The sequence below is a fragment of the Ptychodera flava genome, chromosome 2 (assembly GCF_041260155.1).
Source record: "Ptychodera flava strain L36383 chromosome 2, AS_Pfla_20210202, whole genome shotgun sequence".
Lineage (NCBI taxonomy): Eukaryota > Metazoa > Hemichordata > Enteropneusta > Ptychoderidae > Ptychodera > Ptychodera flava.
Window position 1 is genome coordinate 44,481,160 of NC_091929.1, and position 20,618 is coordinate 44,501,777.

At 40.0% G+C, this 20,618-nt stretch overlaps 2 protein-coding genes across 2 annotated transcripts; one reads left to right on the forward strand and one right to left on the reverse strand.

Moving 5' to 3' along the window:
- Positions 1–2,334: 2,334 nt before the first annotated feature.
- On the reverse strand, positions 2,335–5,930 carry LOC139121879 (basic phospholipase A2 caudoxin-like). The gene is made up of 4 exons (XM_070687149.1): positions 5,795–5,930; positions 5,336–5,504; positions 3,931–4,073; positions 2,335–2,671 (listed from the first exon to the last, which is right to left on the reverse strand). Exons 1-4 carry the CDS (start codon positions 5,820–5,822, stop codon positions 2,520–2,522), a joined length of 492 nt encoding a protein of 163 aa, XP_070543250.1. The 5' UTR covers positions 5,823–5,930; the 3' UTR covers positions 2,335–2,519.
- Positions 5,931–9,716: 3,786 nt separating this feature from the next.
- Positions 9,717–20,266, forward strand: LOC139148695 (uncharacterized). The gene is made up of 2 exons (XM_070720181.1): positions 9,717–9,851; positions 18,817–20,266. Exon 2 carries the CDS (start codon positions 18,823–18,825, stop codon positions 20,074–20,076), a length of 1,254 nt encoding a protein of 417 aa, XP_070576282.1. The 5' UTR covers positions 9,717–9,851; positions 18,817–18,822; the 3' UTR covers positions 20,077–20,266.
- The last annotated feature ends 352 nt before the right edge of the window (positions 20,267–20,618 follow it).

Sequence of the window (20,618 nt, forward strand, 5' to 3'; positions counted from 1 at the left end):
TTATGCAAAAGACGATGGAATCCGCTAATTTAACAGCGTCTCAAGGTGTGCAAAATTAACCGTAACGTCACGAGTATGGAAATCCTCGGACAGCATTGATGTCTGACCATTGACTTAAGGTAGAACGCACCTCGGGGACAGACATTCGGACTCTCAAACTTTTACAGTTCTCTTCTGATATACCACATGTGGGGGTTCATTTTAAAGCTCTTGGTGAGAGAAAACTTTTTACCGGCTTAGTTTTTCGAAATTCGAAAATTTTATTTTTCTCCATAGAGTTAACACAGGATGGCGGCCATTTTGAATTTCTAATATCGGTAAATCTTGGGTAATTTGTTTCTCTAGTACCAAAATTTGCACGGTGACCCCCTATTTTTATTCTTGATTTTGAAAGAGAATGATTGAAAGATTCCTTGAGGAAAGTTAGAGCAAAAGTTTAAGTCTTTCACTTTCGAGGTGCATATTACCTTAATAAAAATAAAATTTTAGAGTGGATTTTAAGGTGAAGTACTACGAATTACGTCAAAATTAAGTTGTGGTGTCATTTTCTTGAAACTTTGCACAAATATTCTTGGAAGTTGTGCAAGTGCAAAAATGAAATAAAAAATGGGGGTCACCACGCTTGTTTCCATGGAAACGGACGTTAAAATGGCGTCGTTAGAAATAAATAAAAATGATATAATTCACTTAAACTAAAGAAAGCAATTATAAAACGCTTAGCAAATGAGTTAATTTTAATAAATACCAAGACTTAAGATCCATATTTATTGAATGTATAGTTTTCATGATGTTTGTGAAGAAATTTTAACATAAGTATCGATTACAAAATGACGATATCGAAATTATATCACTATATAATTTTCGAACTTTCTTCCTGTCGCTTTGAATGGTGTCATTTTGACCAAACTTGGCGAATAAACTCCTGACACAATACCATTTAGTTTACACTTTTAATAAAAGGGTGTCACCACGCTACTTTTTACAATATCTCCAGGTGAATGGGTAATTTGCGCCATATAAATGGGAGAGAAATGTTAATTTTTCGCTCATATTGAATAAAAACCAGCTTCCTAGGGGGTCAAAATATGACAAGGTTATAGGTCACATGCATTTCTAAGACACTGGGTCAAAAAATTAGGTAAAAGCGCAATTTCAACAATGACAGGTGATGTTAAATACATGCGCTACAAAATAACCCATTTGCGGCAGGCTGGAGTTATATCTGCGCAGAAACGTTCTAAAGCGTGTGCGCGTCCGAATTCGTCGCCCTTCACCTTAAGTGTTAGTATGGCTTGTAGACTGTTGGATCTTGTACATGACATATACCGTAATTTTAAAGCCAGATAGATTATATAGACAATTGAAAATTGACAAGAAAAAACATATATATATATATATATATATATATATATATATATATATATATATATATATATATATATATATACATATGTGTGTGTGTGTGTTCCATTTTTTTATGTTTCCAGTCACATACAATACTTTGAGTTCAAATGGTTTATAATGAGGTAAATTTATGATTTTCGATTTTGACACGTTGCGCTGTTTTACACATGTCGTGTCCAATTTCCTCCTCCAAAGTGTCACAATAATCGCAAAAAAGATCCATCCCACGAATCGTAATTGTAATCGCCAGGCAATTCTTGTCTCCCGAAGAATAAAAGACAGAATGCCTCTATGTTGAGTTCAATGTTAAAGGTCAACTCACAAATGATAGTGCAGAGCAGATACTACAGTTATAATACGCTATAACAGGTTGGTAATTATATATATATATAATATTATATATATATATATATATATATATATTATATATATATATATATATATATGCACATATACATACACACACACACACACATATATATATAATATATATATATATATATATATAGGGAATAGAATGTATTTCTGCATAGCCAGGATAATCTGGACAAACACACATGTCGCTAGCGTATACTCTCATCTCAGAGTCCTGCACTGAGAACCGTGATAAAAATACTCAGCGTTTCCTTTCCCTCTCTTGATCTACGGCTTTTGATGTCACAGGTTGGCCTTGCTATCCCCCTTTGTCACCCAGGAAACGCGGTAGTATTTTATCAGTTCCTCTGAAGTCTAGATGTAATTAATCGAGAGCAATTATCCTGGTCAATCAGGTGGCATGACCTATGAGAAACTTAATTTGATGTAGTACAGTTTCATCAAAAGCAATGAATAGACATTTCTCATCCAGTCAGTGATCCTTTTGTGACATCCCATGTTGCCATGGGTAACATTTTATCTCCTTCAGCGAATGAATCAACAAAGAAAACCAGCTTTTTTAATTATGGAATAAGTGAATTTATTAGAAAAGTTGTATGCTTATCGGCATAACGTTTCATTCATACTTTAATAACATCAATTATTATTTATAGACCTCGTAAACGTGTAGTCCCTCATGTAACGTCCGTCGTTGCCGACACGTACGCAACGAAGTGCCGTCATATTTTGTCCACTTTCGTTTAGACACAGTTGGAACGTGGCCAGTTTCTGTAACTGTTGTCATAGCTACCCATGGTTGCCGCGAAACACATTGCTGCCGCTCGATCGCACTTGCATATTGCTTCAGCACATTCTGGCTCGGTAAAACCCAGGGGATAGTCTTCTGAGGGCGCTGTTGAAAGTAAAAAAAATAGGGAAGAATTAGCTCTCATGACTCCGAGCAAATTTTATAGAAAGGTCGTCACTTGTGTTGTCAGTTTTAGCCTGTCATTATTCATCAGTTGTGTATAGACATAATGTTTATGATCTTCAATTCTTAATTATTATCCGCCCAAGTTATTCCATGTTAACTTAAGTTAAATGAAATATTTCGTCTTGTCTAAAAATATTATTATCATAGATCAATTATGATATTTTCTGTTTAATAAGATTATTAAGTAAACTAAAATAGTTCATATCACCTGATGCAATAAGTAAGTCAAGAATTGTTTCAATCCTGTGTTCACTAAGTTAGACCTCCTACAAAGTCAACGATGACAAAGCATTTCCGGTAACTACGACGCTTTAAGTTGTGGAGCTTAACATATTTAAAATTTGTGTAGTTCTCAGGTATAATCATAAAATCTTTGCCCTTTGATAGAATTTATGTCAGTTTCATGTCATTTGAAATATTACATTTTCTTTGTGATCCATGTTATGCGAGCAGTGACCTATCATTGTATAGCCCGCCCTCATACGCTGATCCTATCAAATTCCATAGAAACATCAAATATTTTAGTAATGTTTGCATGAGACCAAATATGAATATTCATGAACGTCTGTTTAACAGCGTCGTAATAGTGAACATAGTTCATCGTGGCATATTAGCGACAGAAATTAAAACGCATTTCCATGCAGTCTAATGCAAACGCCAACATCATTTTTTTAAATGACATTTAAGAAAAAATAGGTGATTAACCATCATATCTCTCCGAAGGTGAGAAACACGTTGTATGTGAAAATAACGTTCTTGATAATTTTATACTGTATTGCCCGAAACTAAGTCGACTGTGAACTTTGACCTCTCAATGTTATAAGTCTGTTGTCGAATTGAAGTCGAAAGCGTCTCACTAGTAGTTTTAATCATCAACTTCGGGGTAATATGACAAAAGCCATATTAGGCATTTAAAACTATGCCCACAGGCTTAACACACAGCCCTTAGGGGGTATATCGACACATAATAAGGCATAGTCTATACCTGTCTTTGTTTAACAACGCGACGTCAAAATCTAGTTGGGACATTGAATTAGTACATTTTATGTCTATATTTATCATGCTTATATAGACGTTGCACAGAAGCCAAGACTCTGCAGAATTGCGCAAGTTTAACGCCCTCAACTAGTGCGTAACAATTTCTCAACTCTGTTGTTTTTATTTATGATATTACTCACTGCACACGATGCTGGCCTGCTCGTTGCCACAGCTGGATGTCTGGTAGTGGTACATGGTGACATATACGTTGAAAGAGTTCGGACACTTAGAATTCGACTCGCTCTGCAGCACTGTGTAGCAATTATCGTGGTAAAAACAACACCTGAAATAACAAAAAAGCAAAACACAGGTGCGTCAACTGTTTACTCGTTATCGCCATGCCAGCCCTGATATCAGGACTGTCACTCAAACTACTTTTCCATTAAATAATCTTTATCTGCCCGCCGCTAGTCTGTATTTGTAATTTGTCATAGATATTTATGGATAGCGAGAAGTTGCAAACAATAATGCGAGGAAGAGCAGTGTTCATTTAGCTGCATAGCCATGTTAAAAAATTGCCCACAATCCTTGATACGCTTTCAGTATCTTCCGTCTATTTGTCAGTGTGTGACAATAAGTCCGTCTGTCTGCTTCTGATATCTATCGCTACCTGTATGTCAGCTTCTCCCTAGGCCTTTCCTCCCTCTGTCTATTTGTCTGTCTGTCTGTCTGTCTGTCTGTCTGTCTGTCTGTCTGTCTGTCTGTCTCTCTGTCTGTCTATCTGTTTCTGTTTCTACAACTGCATAGCTTCTCCCTAGGCCTTTCCTCCCTCTGTCTATTTGTCTGTCTGTCTGTCTGTCTGTCTGTCTGTCTGTCTGTCTCTGTTGTCTATCACTGCCTTGCTTCTCCCTAGGTCTTTCCTCCCTCTGTCTATCTGTCTGTTTGTTAGTCTGTCTCTGTCTGTCTGTCTCTTGTCTATCTGTCTATCTGTCTATCTGTTTCTGTTGTCTATCACTGCATAGCTTCTCCCTAGGTCTTTTCTCTTTCACCCTGGCTATCTCAATCTCTCCATTTCAAATTTTACAGCATCGTCATTGCAAAAAAGTTGGTTTCGTTAAGTTAGTTCATCATCAATGAAGGGAAACGGAAATGACAGTCACAGCTGTTGCTACTTTGCATAATCGTTTTTTACATCTCAAAACCACAACCATCCGCGTAAATAACAATGGTCACGTGAATTCCAATGGTCACGTGAATTATAAATAAAACTTTACAAAACTCAAAGAAGTTTTTGTCCATGAAGTTTTTGAGATCCATTTTGGCACTTCAAGCAAATACGTACTTTTTATATCTGAACATTAGTTTGTTCTAGCTGTGACCTGTCTATAATATCAGTACAGAAGATGGTCATTAAAGACATCACAGTGCCTAGAGTGTGTGCAGAGGTGTACGCTAACAATCGAGAGTTGGATATAGAAAAACAATGTCAGAGAGAGAGAGAGAGAGAGAGAGAGAGAGAGAGAGAGAGAGAGAGAGAGAGAGAGAGAGAGAGAGAGAGAGAGAGAGAGAGAGAGAGAGAGAGAGACTTTTCGTGTTGATACTTACTGATCCGTATCGTCTAAGGGAGTTCCTTCTCCGCCAAGCCCACAGTAACATCCATAGCCATTGTAGGCGAGAGTTGCCTCCAGGTAGCCTTTACCTGTGGCGCAACTTATCATGCTTCCAAACTGTGCGACATTTTGGGTGCTAGGTGCACCTTGGGTACCGATGATCCCTTTAATCTGAAAAAAATAAACAAGTATCACACAAAGCATTTAGCGAGGTTTTTCGTCATCTTTTGTCAAGAGAAACAACTCAATATTTGTCGCTACAAGGAAAGTATTTCGTCCAATTCGTCAATTCTCTCTGCCTGTATCCCTTTCTCTAAAATAAGCTGTTTCGTCTGTCTGTACATGTCAGCTTCAACCTTTCTCGCCGAATCTGAACTTGTATCCAAGTCACAGAGAAAACTTGAATCTGTGAAAATCTTTGCTACCGATCACCAGTAAAAGAGTGGAAACTTACCCGTGAAAGCTAGAACCAACAAGAGCATGTTTCCAGTCTACTTTTGAAGTCACTATTTTGGCAAGTAAATCGTATCAGAGGTCCTTATATACGAGCATGATAATAGATGGATTACGATAAGATATCGCCCTGGCAAAACGAGGATATCATGTGATGGCCACATTATCCACTGTATCGTAGCGATACTTCTGAACACGCTCTGCACGTGCACGTTGGTATCACTTTAAGGTAGCATGCGACTCGAAAATAAAAAACTTAAGCTTAATATGCTCAAACTTTCCTCAATGAGTCTTTCAACCATTCTCTTTCAAAATCAAGAATTAAAATCGGGGGTCACCGTGCAAATGTTGGTACTTGAGAAACAAATTACCTAACAGTTATCAGTATTTCTGTCAGTCTACATTTTGAATGAAGTTTCCAAGTTAGGAGAGAACGACAACAAAAGTCAAATTAAGAGATTCCATCTACTGGGAATATTCGACTAAATCATACACCTAGTTCCCATCAGGGTTTTGTACATGTCTCTGTAGGTTGCTTACAAGAAATGTTTAAGGTGTATTACGTATAATGTGGAAGTTTCAGTAATGGAAATGCCTATCGGTGGGTGAAGGTCTATTAAAGTTACCAAAGACGGGACGCAAACATGCGATAATAATCACTATATCCGTTAACCGCTGACATACGTAGGCATTCTGTGATGTAAAACCGTCGTGAGAACGGCCAGCTGGTGGAACAGAATAAAGCCACTGCGTCAGTTTGCATCGGCGGGCGAATACAATCATGGCCTTCGTTTTTGACGAAGTTTCCAGAACACTGATGCGCGACATACACCCCTTGGCAACAGACGCGCTTGTACCCGGATCGAGTGTATACCCGCCTGCGAAGAAGGTTATTACGGCTTATTTCAACAAACATTTTGTATTTATGGCTTTAAAAGTTCTTTCGTCCACAGTTCTACATGTTGCACCTTAAACAGAAGAGAGCAGCATCAACTATTGAGCGATAGTTGCCGAACAGAAATTCAGCGCCCGGAACTGAGCATCGTTGACGCCAGGATACATAGCACACGTACTCCGCAATTAGCAGTGAAAGCAATGCAGACGACAAAAGTGACGCAACTGATCTGACGAAGAGTAAGCTGAATGCTCGAATAAGCAGTTCGAAAAGCAATATCCTAAAAGTTGACACTATTCTTGTAATGCTCGTTATATATTAATCATTTACATAGTTTTAACTTCGATTTCTCCTGTTAAAGGGATACAGTCGTCGGAACTGCGCTTAGAGGTCGCATGGGGACCAATACGACCAATGTAAGCACTGTATCCAAGGTACGATGGTGATTGATGAAAGTTAAAACATGTCTGTCATAATCTAAATTTGAATGTTGCAGCTATGATGATGAAGTGCATCTAGATATCGTGCACGAAATACATTGTTTGTAAACAAGAAACTCGCACAGGGGCAGTTTCCGTTCAACTGGACGCTCTCTGTCTCTGGGTTACGCTTCTATGCCGGTTGAGGGGCTCGTTTTAGCGCTGGTAAAACAGGTTTTTTGCCAAGTCCCGGCAAGTGTTCTCGTCCGAGTCCAATAAGAACGCAAAATTCGTGTCACGGACACGGTACACACGCTGATATAATATAATATTTTTTGACATGCTACCATCAGTTTCAGTATTGACATGAATTCGCTTGCTATCACTTATCACCCAGAAGCCATAAAAAACATTTTGAGTCATTATTTTGGATGAGACACTGACCATACTTTGTGACGTCAGCAACAAGAATATCACTGTGTCTATTCGCTGTCTCTCCAGACATCTAATCTACTGAAATGCCTGTCATTTTATCAAAACTTCTTTAATTAAACCTTCATGTAGTATTATTAAAGGCTCTGTTATTCTTTCTTGAAATCTATGTCATAATTTATATTAATTAACGTTTTTATTGCATGATTCCATTTTGTTCCTTGAAAGTTCCACAAGAACCGTAGATATCTGACCCAAGCCACCCTCTGTCGTCAGAATATTTGTCAGACTGCCTCAGAGTTTCTGAATTCCCCTCAATTCTCCTGCCCCTCAAGGTTTGTTTGTGAACGCTGTCTTAGCGAGAGGTCGCTCTAACCGTGTATAGTTTGTATTATGATGATGCATAGCCTTCATGTCATACCAGTGTGTGTGTGTGTGTGTGTGTGTGTGTGTGTGTGTGTGTGTGAGAGAGAGAGAGAGAGGAGAGAGAGAGAGAGAGAGAGAGAGAGAGGGAGAGAGAGAGAGAGAGAGAGAGAGAGAGAAAAAATTTTTCCTCACGTTATCCAAATTTTGATTCAAGCCGTTATTAAATATATTCTGCAAACATACAGTTATCAATACATAAACTATACACCACGATCAGACGCAGGGGCATTCACGTGATGTCAGACATTCTGCATCGAGAACGTGAAGAGCTGCGACTGTATTGAATTGCCGTGTCGATCAGGTAGTTCGTCCACGTCTGGAGTTTCGCTGAAGTGTTGCTTCTCAATCTGGATTTGTGAAGACTTCCGTTGGAACGAAATAAACTTAACCACGTACGTGCCGAGTCACAGGACAAATTATGTCGTCAGTCAGCAACAATGCATTGACCTGTCGTTTGTGTGGCAAATAGTGGACCTCTGTCTCTTCTTTGTGAGTGATTTTGCGAGCCATGAAAAGGAATCACCATTAAAATTGAATACCGTCAAAAGACGCATGTTATTATTTCACTGGCAACCGCATAAAGGCGTTGAAAGGGAACCCACGATGAAAGACCTAACGGTATGTTTTCGCGAAGCCGTTTTCTTATCTTCATTGGAAGCCGACGCTAGGGGTCTGCTTGCTCCCAAGCGACTTGTTTGAATTTTCACAATCTCGTATTCGCTGACCCGCCTTCCTTTCGTCACTCCTGGCTCCAGTCACAATGTGTATGACGTTTAATGTTACCGAGCAGTTACTCATACTCACCAAAACCGTTCGACAGCCTAATGTCTTAAAACTTAAAACGTCATCATATCGTTGTGAGGTTGAACGTCACAGTGTGCATGTTAAACAGTAATGTCTGTACGGATGCCTGACTTTTTAAAAAAGCACTTATGACAGGTATAATCAGATTAACGCCCAAAACGTAAACAAATCCACTCAAGCTACAGAATCGGTCAACCGTATAATCATTGCAATCTCTCTCTCTCTCTCTCTCTCTCTCTCTCTCTCTCTCTCCTCTCTCTCTCTCTCTCTCTCTCTCTCTCTCTCTCTCTCTCTCTCTCTCACACACACACATTCGAATTCGCTCTATAATCGCAATCAACATGCCGTAAACATGCGGCCAAAAATTATGAGATCAGCGACAATGGGACAGTATCAAACAAGAACGCAGTGTGGCGGTTTTGCGATCCCAGCAATTCAAGTAATTCTGCTATGAAGAAGTTTAAAAAGCCCCAAGTTAAAAATCACTATTCATATTCCAGCCCACAAGTTCGACGACAAAATAATTCGTATGGCAATCGACCAGGTGCAGACGACTTACGTCACAACGTCTTAATTTCCATCAAAACTTTGTTGCTGTATTTTACTTCTCAAATAATGTCATTTTCACGCAGCCAATCTGATTGTGATGTCACTGAATGCTCTTTGCTAGGTGATTCGGATCTGTTACAAGTCACAATAAAACTTCGCAGAGACGCAACTCCAGCCCTCAAAAGAGTTCACCGAATAGAACGGTTGATATGAGTTACAGTGGCTTCACATAGCCCACACCGCGGACAACACGTCCAGCCTGCCTTGGTAACGAGGCCATTCATGACAGTTTATCGAAATGAGAAAACTCCCACAGGTGAATGGGACTCGACCCGGTTCCTTGACCCTGAGAATCTCGTACAGTGCTGACTTTAACAGTCTTTCTTTGACTCAAGCGTATTGCTTGGCTATAAAGACACCAAGTAGCATATGAGGTGACTACCCGGAAAAATTATGGCTCGTGTTGAAAATTTTACTTCGAGTTTTCGGACGAATGAGACATATTTGGTGGAAAGAAGATAGCAAGAAGTTTGGTGAGTGTTTTGTTTGACTTATTTTTACTTTTGTTTACACGTTATTGTGTCATGTATTATTAATCGATAGCCGCGGGCATGTCAAGCCTTGGCCGCTTGGCTGTCTGTTTTGTACTGCAAGTTTTTATCGAATATGGACAAGGCACGTTGAAGTCACCGTTTATCATAGTATATGGGCAAGAAATGTTGAAGTCAAACGTTAGTGTCAGCGCTTGGTCGGACCAGGTCACCGAGAGGAATACGGTTGACCGTCCGAAGGCTTTGAAAAGAAGCCCCGAGAGCGATCCGTCATGTGTATACCCTGGGGGCGAAAGTAACACAAATAAATCAAGCCTGATTTCGTTAAGGCCGTGATTATTGTCATGTATTGAGGTATTCTGTTGTTGCCGAACTAAATGAATAGGCTTTGAAGAGTAACAGTGTTATATCCTGTCATAAAAAATTGAAGCACAATGGATAAGCTTAGTTGCAAAACTGCAAAATTTATTCTTCAGAGGCAGAAAAAAAGATATTTGCAAACAAGACAAGATATTCAGCACAGAGGAAAATGCGTTAATGTTTGAGAAAGCAACACAAATGTTTTGATATTTTCAGGTCAATGTTATATTTAAGATTCTAAAGGTCTTTCTGTTCCTGATTCTACAGACATTTGTACTCCTTTATTAACAGTTGTTGACTTTCTGGGGTTAGACTTTTCAAAGGCGAAATATCAGAGTGTCTCTGAGGGATACATTGAGTTAATGTGAAATACATGTAGGTTAGCCCGTCTGTTCACTGTAGTTCGCCTCGTGACAGTTCTGATGACAAAGTTTCAGCGTGACTAAAATTACAGAAATTTTACAACCCCGATTCCGATATTTTGATTTTGATGTCATTGGCCGATACTGTTTCTCATTCGTTACGGTCTCTGTCGCTCGTCCAACGACCCAACACGGACCTGTTTCCTCTGAGCCTACCAGCCCACTCCCTGAAGACCACGGACCTTAAAGTTGCCCTTCACTTCGGTCGTAGGTTGACTCAAATCTTTTCTAGATATTTCAAGGGTCTTCAAGACTTACGTTATCTTGTTACAAAATACCCTTGTCATGCTAAGACCCAACATTTGCCGTTTCCGTAACTTGAAGTCTATTCTATGCGAAGATCTTAATTGTCAAAGCCCCACTAGCTGAAACTCTTGAAATTTGTTGACCTCAAAACATCTTCCTATTCTCTCCTGGTTTTCTCTGAATTCTACCCTCTGAAGGGATATGGGCTTTTACTGCATTAGGAAACCATTCCTTTGTGAAACATTGAACGAATAAATTCAAATCTTAACGGTCATTTTGATTTCCCACCATTTTAAAAAATTGTAATATTACAAAGGAAACAGAACATACAATGTCACAGTTGAAAACATTCACCCCAGTGCATTACATTGGACTACTCTGTGCAGTTTATGTGAAGATTTCAGTGCAGATATGCACAATACACAACTCGTCACGGATAGAACAATAGATTTAGTGGTTGAAATTTTAGAGAGCAACCTCATTTTGAGTTGATATTTTGGAAGGTGTGATATCAAGCCGGTGAACTCTAAGCATGATAGCAGAAATTTCACTCAACTTCGTCTCTTAAAATTTTCTGCCATCATGTCTCAAAATAGAATATTTGTCGGCACAGTCGTGATATTGCCCCTCGGCTACGGCCTCGAGACAATATCGCGACCTACCTCCAAATTGTAGACATAAATACAAAGTGCAACATTCAGACATGTTTATTTAATTTTATTCAAATCTCTATTTATGAATATTGAAAATACAATTGTTGTAAACCACACCAGATTTGACATTGCTGGACATTTCACAGTCTTTGACGTCAGTATTTTCAGTTTTAATTGGTGTTGTGACCTACAGGCTGTTTTTGAACCACACCCCTTTGATAATCCTTCGTATTTGCACAGGGGTTGCAGGTTGAATCCACTCTTTTTCCCATAAGGTGGACACAGCGAAACGTTTTTTATATAGCCGGGTATGACATCTCACTGGATTATAGGTATTTACATAATGTTTCATTTCCTTGCGACGCACTTTCATGTGTTTCAGTACGCCTAGATTGCTCTTTGACACGTCTTCGACGTATAGCAGATACGGGGTGTCACTATCAGGTTCATGCAAAGTAATCGGAGGTTGGTCAAAGCGAAGCGCACCGTGTTCCTTTCCTCTTCTGAGGGCAAAATTTTTCCCATTCAAGAATACCACATGTGCGAACAAGAAATCGGGGGAATGGTCATCTAGTAGTTTCATTTTCCACAGTAGGCCTATATCGATTTGCTCAGTAGATATTGCCTCATAAGCCTGTTTCTTGTTTGTTTCAATACCAATGCTAGGGTCTCTTCATCTCTGCATCAAGAACCTGACGGAAACCAACGAATTCTTTGTCGGCAAGAAAGTTTATCCGGGTTTGTCTTTTGAAACAAACAATGAGAGTAAAGTTTTTGGTGGGTACGGGTGTCTGTCGACTTTCCTCACTTCCAGAACGAACTTGCTCATCCAATAATGCAAATTATATCATACCAGTACATTGATGGCGGAAATACAGCGATCTGATTGGTCGAGACGCGAAAAGAACCGTGGTATATTCGCGAGATTGGCGACGTTTTGTATACTCGCGAGATCTCAGCTTGAGCAAAACCCGTTTTTGACGTTCCACGCCGGAATTTCAATATACTGTTATGATATAATAGCAATAAATCACACACAGCAACAGTATACCACTCGATTTTGACCAGTTCACTTCATATATGCACTCGCTATCGCTCGTGCACCTATGTCGTGAACTGGTCAAAATCTCGTGGTATACCATCGCTGGGTGTGCTTTATTGCTTAATCCACCTTGCCATCCTTTCTATACTATGAGTTATCATAAGTCCGTAGGGCCCAAATATTACGGCTTTGGATATTCCTGGGGATGGAATTTTTGCAATTCCCTGTACGCAGAAGTCCGACACTGGGTCAGCAAACCGCCCTCTCGGAATAAGCTTATCCTTTAATGAAATAAAACAAATATTCAATGTACATTCTCACTTGCATGTTCAATGACAAGGTACGTATAAAAAGGTGGAAATGGCGGAAATTACTAATTAATGACTCACCGAAGGGATGTAACACTTCATCAGAGATATCAGAAAATTCTGGATACACTTCCTGTGCCATGCTGCCACTGTGACACGTTGATCAAAAAGATAATTGTGCCTCGTGGCCGTGCATTTATACTAGTCCACATGCCACTGTACACGTGTAAAACATGCACAGCCAATAAAATCGGAAGAAACATTGCGCATGAGCTCATCACTAAGCAATAATTGGTAGAGTTCGGTAATGTATACATCCCAGGTGCAAAACGTTGAATAATCAGTACTTCTGCAAGTATGATCATACCATTTTGAAAGTTAGGCCGATATCAATCGCTTCGAGTCTGCACAAAAGATTTTCGAACACTGTATTGCCGTTTAAGGGATGTTTAGATGTAGAGGGGCTTGCACCACTCACTCGTTGTGTATGTCAAATATAGTATGACAACCTTGGCAATGCATGTCCATGGTATCAACCGAGGACGAAATCCTCGGTTGATATCATGGACATCGTCTCGGTAGTCATACGATATTTATACAATCCGATTTCGCAGTCGCAGTATTCAATTGTCAATTGTCGTTCATGCAGACTGGATGTCAATGAGAATTCAAGTATCAAATATAATTTTGCATATTGTAAATCAAAACAACGCGGTGGGTGGGAAAGGCGTACATTTATGACGAATGATATGAAACAGTAATTGTTTTAAGGCCAAAAACTAATGACAGTTTTATTAACTATTTTGCTCTTTAAATAGCGATCTCGTCTTTTTTGTGATCGTTTGTAGCACTTCTAATGATTTATCACAGTTCACGCCTGTGAAGGCAACGGTCTCAGAAAATTATGACATCTGTTATTCAAGTGAAGAGTATATGCCAGCTTGGCTGTCTTATTTACAGCTTGCTTGAGGACGAAACTTTTAGCGCTCTCCCCTTCGACAGTGATGCAGTAATAATGGACTCAGAAACTCAGTCCATTTTCAATCGAACGTAACCGACTTGCCGACAGACAATCCTGACTGCTACCGACCATCTGGTGTAAAGTTACATAGTCTATTCTGACTGACCCAACCTCTAGATCAATATACCTAGTAAAGGTCTAAGGACAACCGCTGACAAAGAAATAAAAATCTTTTTAAAAAGTCGAATGACTAGAAGAGTTTACGAACTACACATATTATTGACGGTCTGTGCCTTTTCCGCTGCCGTGTAAATAAAAAGTCAGCGATACAATGCAGCCAAGTCTGTTATTGACAAGTGTTGCGAGGGAACTCATGCAGAGAAAGCTGAGTTACGGGAGTCTCTGTCTCAAACCTTCCATATCAAATACGAAACTTAAAATCTGTAAACTACAAGCCAATGAAAGCTGAATTGCCTGCTACTTTTGGCGTTTCGGCTATTTTTGTTCCGTTTCAAACACAAATAACAAAAAAAAAACACGAAGAAACAAACAAACATACCTCGAAAAAAAACCACAGTTTCTTGTTTACGATCTAATCCCAACATTATGTCGAGATGTCTTGTCCGTACTTGTAAACACAGCCTGTGTATGCAATGCCCAATGTTGTTGTTCACAACTGAATATCAGGCCGGACTAGAATAATTTGTCAACAACAACATTTCACTCATATGCGCATGCGTAGTGTTTAAATTGCTTTAGAAAAGAATAAAGAGACATATGCTTCTTTTCTACGACAATATCAATGAAAATGTTATCAACAATTATTTTCCCAAATTTGGATTATTAAAGGGCCAGTAATGCCAACTATGCCAATTATATATATTTTGTTTGCCATTACAAGTTCTTATTCTACTCCCAAAAGAATGTTGAAACTCCTACTATTTAGCTTGTCAACATAGTGTATATATGTGTAAAGTGCACTGCTATTGTTTACATTTAAATTCTAGTCCGCACCAGAATTCACTTGTGCAGTCTATGCACATATACATGCCGAATTTACATATACAGGCCGAATGTTGTGTATATCAACATGCTTTAGGGAGTAGAGCAAGAAATTATAGTTGACATTGAAAACAAAAATGGTTCAAAAATCATCCAAAGTTAACATTACTGGCCGCTATCAAAAGACTGTGAAATGTCAGATCAGGAGACGATTAAATGTGTCATTAACTAGGCGATAGCACAATGCTTTAATAGAAATCATAGCGATTATATGATACAAAGTAAAATCATCTATTTAGAACTTAACAAAAAAGTATGTCTGCACGCAAGGACACCCTCCAGTCACCGTTGTTCCTTTCAGAGAATGTATTCATCTCTAGCTCCGCTCGTTAACCAGAAAAGCTGCTCGGCTGTTTGTTCCAGAATAAAGTCGTGGACCCACCTTTCTCTGGGAGTGGCTCTGAAAGCAAGGTCGACGTCTTGCTTTCTTGATGAAGAGTATTTTATTTTGGTGAAGAAATGAGCCGCTCTTTCGTATTTATAGTAGCAATGAGGGCAATTGTTTTATTCAATGATTCATTCAAACACCAGGAATCTTTGATATATTGGGAAAGGAAACTTGACTATTGGTATATCCCTGAGAGGTTGACTGATGTCTGGATGTCTCAAAATAAGAACAATAGATCTTCTGGGCAATACCATGTTCTTTAAACGACTTGATTTAATGGCATTCCGATTCAAAAGATGAAAATGACGACACAATTTTCAACGCTAGTGCCGTTGCGTTTTATTCAGTGTTTATCGTCCGTTGACACACTGTACTGACGGACTCTCAACCAGGCTGCAAAAACCGTGTGGTTCATTGTGAGAATGCACTTTTATTTCAAATATTGTTTATCCTATTTGCACCAAGTACAAACCGACAGACTGACAGGCAGACAGATAAAGAAGAGGAGAGACAGAGAGGCAGGCAAGCAGTCAAATACTAGATAGACAGATAGATAGATAGACAGGTAGATAGCTAGATAGATAGATAGATAGATAGATGGACAGACAGACAGACAGGCAGACAGACAGACAGACAGACAGACAGACAGACAGATAGATAGATAGATAGATAGATATATAGATAGTTAGATAGACGGAAAATAGATTAGCTGATAAATATAAAAGTAGATGGACAACGACGGAAAGATAGACGAGCAGAGAGAGAGAGAGAGAGAGAGAGAGAGAGAGAGAGGAGAGAGAGAGAGAGAGAGAGAGAGAGAGAGAGACAGACAGATAGAGTGACGAAAGAGTTAATTAGGAACGCACAAGTCAAATGGTCTAAAATGGTCGACAAATATTGGCAGGTTGTGTATTTGTTCTTTGTCGTGTTGCCCAATAGTGCAATGCTGATTGTTCGTTTTAAAACGCTTAAAATAAATCGACAGTTTGTTCTTAACGCCAGAAGTTATATTATACAACTTTACACCAATTCTTGAGGGCTGTTGTTGTCGTGGTGATGTGGGATATGGTCATTGAATAACAGTCGGCTAGATTCTCCAGGGACATTTTAGGAACCAATTTAGGCTCGCTCATATTTCAAATGGTTTTTGGAGTGTCAGGGTTGTGCACTGTGTACACTGATGGGCGTACCTTTGAGTGGCTCTTCTAGCAACAGACAATACATGTAGACGCGCGTTTGAAACCAGGAGGGTTCTTGTTTTCTTTGACCGCGACAATCTCGACATGCCCGTGTGAGACTTGAAAGGTTATAAGTTAAATCCCGTGGGAGTGGAACGTGATAAGAAGTGGCTTATCTCGTCAGATTTTTCTTTGATAACCTTTGAGGTTCATCAAATGGTGTCTGCCGTTGGAAGTAACTTTAGCTTTTTCGACATGCTACCTTAAAAATACACTACATTTGGGACATGCAATCTTTTCTAGTCAAAGTCATTGTGACTAGACAAAGGTAACAGAAGAAAGGGTTGACACTGTATTTGACCAGAGCTTTTTCTTCCGTTGATAACTTTAATGTACTACCGGTCTTCAACAGAGAGAGAGGGGGAGAGAGAGAGAGAGAGAGAGAGAGAGAGAGAGAGAGAGAGAGAGAGAGAGAGAGAGAGAGAGAGAGAGAGAGAGAGAGAGAGAGAGAGAGAGAGAGAGAGGGGGAGGGAGGGAGGGAGAGAGGGAGGGAGGGAGAGAGGGTATAGGGACAATCAGACAGACAGACAGACAGGCAGGCAGAAACAGAAGTATTGATCAGATGCACATAGAGATTGAGGAGCGACAAAGGGGATGCTACTTAAGGAATAGGCGGACAAACGAATGGAGACAGAGCTTGACATAAACATATATAGGCAGACACATTGACATAAATATGTGACAGACGGATGAAATACTGAATGGCAGAACACACAGTTAGTGTATGACCGGACCGTCCCATTTCGTGAAAAGGAAAATTATTTACGTTACACTGATTTATATTGCGATGCAATATCATTGTTAACATTCATGTCATCTCCGCAGAAGTCTTCATTTTGATTGCAGCTATGGCATTGTGGGATTGTGAACTCTTTCAACAGATGAAGAATGATGTGTTTGTTCGACTCCAAAATGAAGTGCTCATTTCAAAAACTTATTTGAATTTCAGCGCACAATAATGTGCTGGTACGATAGAAACTCCCGGGCAGTCATTCAGAGTAGGACCGTTCTCACATAGCGTGTTTACGTCTTACAATTGTCGTCCAGTTGCCATGAACATGTTTTTCACTACATTGTTCGTATATTTGGGGCGGATCACTTGTCATGACCCGCCGAGGCGTAGAGTGAACCCCAGAGGTCACGGGCCGCGCTAAGTCAAATCAAAAACGAGCCGCTAGCCCATTTTCGATAGAATGTCAATTGATTTGGTGTTACGGCATACACTGCAGTTCACTACTTTATCAGGTTCTTTGTCGATCATTATTTGACTTCAAACAAGGCACAGATATCTCTTTTAACGCGTTTCTAATGCGCTTTGTCGCTTGTCTGCTTCAGCGAAAGTTGAATATTTGTGCAGCTCCTGGAAAGTTATCACGATCTAAGACCACTGGGAGAAAAAATATTTACAAAATGGTGCCCGTTTGCATATGGATCTTTCGTAGCAATTGTGTGATGTGACAAAAATACAAGTTCACCTGTAATAACCGTTTCTTAATTAGCTAGAACGCCTCTCGGTTACAGATATTCGGGCTTTCAAATTTTATCAATTCTATTCTTATTGGGGTTTATTTTAAAGCTTTCCGTGTAGGAAGACTTTTCACCGGCTTAGTTTTTCGAAAATCGAAAATTATATTTTCTCCATAGAGTTAACACAGGGATGGCGGCCATTTTGAGTTTTAAATATCGGTAAATCTTGGGTTATTTGTTTCTCTTGTACCAAAATTTGCACGGTGACCCTCGATTTTTACTCTTGATTTTGAAAGAGAAAGGTTGAAAGATTCATTGTGGAAAGTTTGAGCAAAAGTTTAAGTATTTCACTTTAGAGGCGCAGATCACCTTAAAATCAGAAATGTTCTATCGATATTTATAGAAAGTGATGATATCTACACTCGCAGAAAGAATATTCCCTTACTATGCGACAGACTTTGTAAGAATTTTAAGATAAATAGATGCACCAGAAGCTGTTGATGTTGGTATTTTCAGACGCTTAGCGTTGTTAGTTCTGCAGCAAATACGATTCACAGTAGCATCAAGCTGTTTTTATTTGCAATGAGCAAGGTTGGTCCACAACAGAGTAAATGAGGCGGGGAGAGAGAGAGGGGAGGGGAGTGCGAAGATGAATGGAGGCAATTTCCATCTTCGTTCTGTTTCAATATGCATATCTGTAAGATGGATTTCTAGGATATGATGTGAATGTGTGCCTTCGCCCGAGAAAATTACAAAGAAAAAATCACGAAGCTGCTAAATTATGGCTTGTTCAATTTCAGAACCTCATGAAGTCGAGAATGGGTGACAGCGCCATCGCTAGCTACAAGTCTTCCCGGCTCCAGAAGGCGAAGAGGATTAACGAACTGGAGAGGTACAAATTGGAGGAACAGTTACGCATCATCGACAAAAGTAGAAAGACGATTATAGAAATGTGTAACAATGACATCCGCCTGCTGCAGAACGACTTTGTGAACATTCAATTATCCAGTGGAATCAGTCCTGAAGGGCGCCCTCCTCGTAAAGAAGACAAGGTTCTCCGGAGTGGCCAAATCGTAGTTTATCCATTCTACAACCCCTTCGGCTCGAGAGAAAAACGGCGGAAAAGGCCAGCCTCTGCCAAAAATGGCAGCACTGGGGAGAGATTTGAAAAACGTCCAATGAGTTGTCCTCTTGGGAGACGTCATCATGATCACCATACGTCGGAGAGTTTTCGTGTGAACTCTGGCAGAGGACTCGCCCGCCAAAAACTAAGAGAAACTGATTTTCATGTCAAAGTTCCAGACGATTTTCAAGTAAGAGTGGACAGAAACGAGAAACGTCGCCCGCAAACTGCTCCTGTACGCCGTCCAAAGCTCAAAGAGGCGAAAGAAAGACCAGCGACTGAACACATCGTGAAACGACACATCGAGGAGACGACATTTTGTGACATCAAAATTGATGTCACCGAGAATGCCTCGGAAAAGCTGCCCGATTCGGACGAAAGGGAAAATACTTCTAAAACCGATGGAGAGACAGAACAAAAAGAGGAGATCAAAGATTCTGACACCGCTCTTCCTGAAGTTGAAACCAATGCCGAAGTTGAGGCACGAGCGCAAAGTGCTCCCACTAATGTTAATAAAACTCGTAGATCGTCTGCTCTGTTGATTGTGAGTGCCAACGATCTCGACGAAGACGACGAGCGACTACCGAAGGAAATGACGTCATCCTCGCTGCATCCATTCATGCCGCCACAAATATGGACTACATCGAAGAAGAAAAACCCAGGAGAAAGGAAATTCCGCGACCCCCGCACGCTTCTTTTACGGGAGGAAAGTCGTAGCGATCTCTTCTCCAAAGTCGGCGAGGAGGAGCTTACGAAGGCGCTGGCACGACACCTGTCCCGGAAAACCCAGGAGGACCCTACGACGCCGACTCACGCCAGTCGGCAGCGTTCGATCGGTGGCTACACGAGGGAAAAAGTCCGCCACACCATTCGTGCCGTTGAAGGTTCAGTTGATCGCGCCACAGACACTAGGCGAAAACGCGTAACATTTGCGTAAAGTTTCGGGCGAAAACGCCTCTCATTTTCGTAAAGTTTGTATGGGACAGTGATAATTCTAACACACGCACCACCGTTAGGGGCGTGTTAAAATCTATTTTGATAATCGTGCAAAAATTCGCACGACATTGAAACCGTGAAATATATGCTTCACACTCAATCCTCGTTCATATTTAATTTGAAATATTGTTGTTAAAACAAACTTTCCTTAGCCTATTTCTGCAATTCATGGTGTTTGGACACCCGGAAGTTCAAATCATAATCTCGTCGTCGGATTTTCGAACTTTCAAGCTCTCGTGGTTTTAATTATCAACGGTCAGTAATACTCTGTGTACAGTGACATCAACCGTGGGAGTAGAGTAATTATTTTACTCAATCATGTCTCTACCGCGACTTCCCTTCTGAAGTGACCATAAAGTGTCCAGGTATAATTCTAAAACTACGCTAGATAGTAGTAGTGAAGTAGTGAAGTTCAAAGCGTGGAGAAAACGACAGAATCATTTATGTCAGAATCTGAACTGTCCTAATCAGCCCCATGAAAAA

What these genes read in the sequence shown, in the direction of transcription:
- LOC139121879 (XM_070687149.1), bottom strand. Translation starts at nt 5,822, where the DNA reads ATGCTCTTGTTGGTTCTAGCTTTCACGG. An exon ending in GTTGGTTCTAGCTTTCACGG is followed by an intron (nt 5,505 to 5,794) that starts GTAAGTTTCCAC and finishes TTCAGATTAAAG; the next exon opens with GGATCATCGGTACCCAAGGT. An exon ending in GCAGGCCAGCATCGTGTGCA is followed by an intron (nt 2,672 to 3,930) that starts GTGAGTAATATC and finishes TACTTTCAACAG; the next exon opens with CGCCCTCAGAAGACTATCCC.
- LOC139148695 (XM_070720181.1), top strand. Translation starts at nt 18,823, where the DNA reads ATGAAGTCGAGAATGGGTGACAGCGCCATCGCTAGCTACAAGTCTTCC.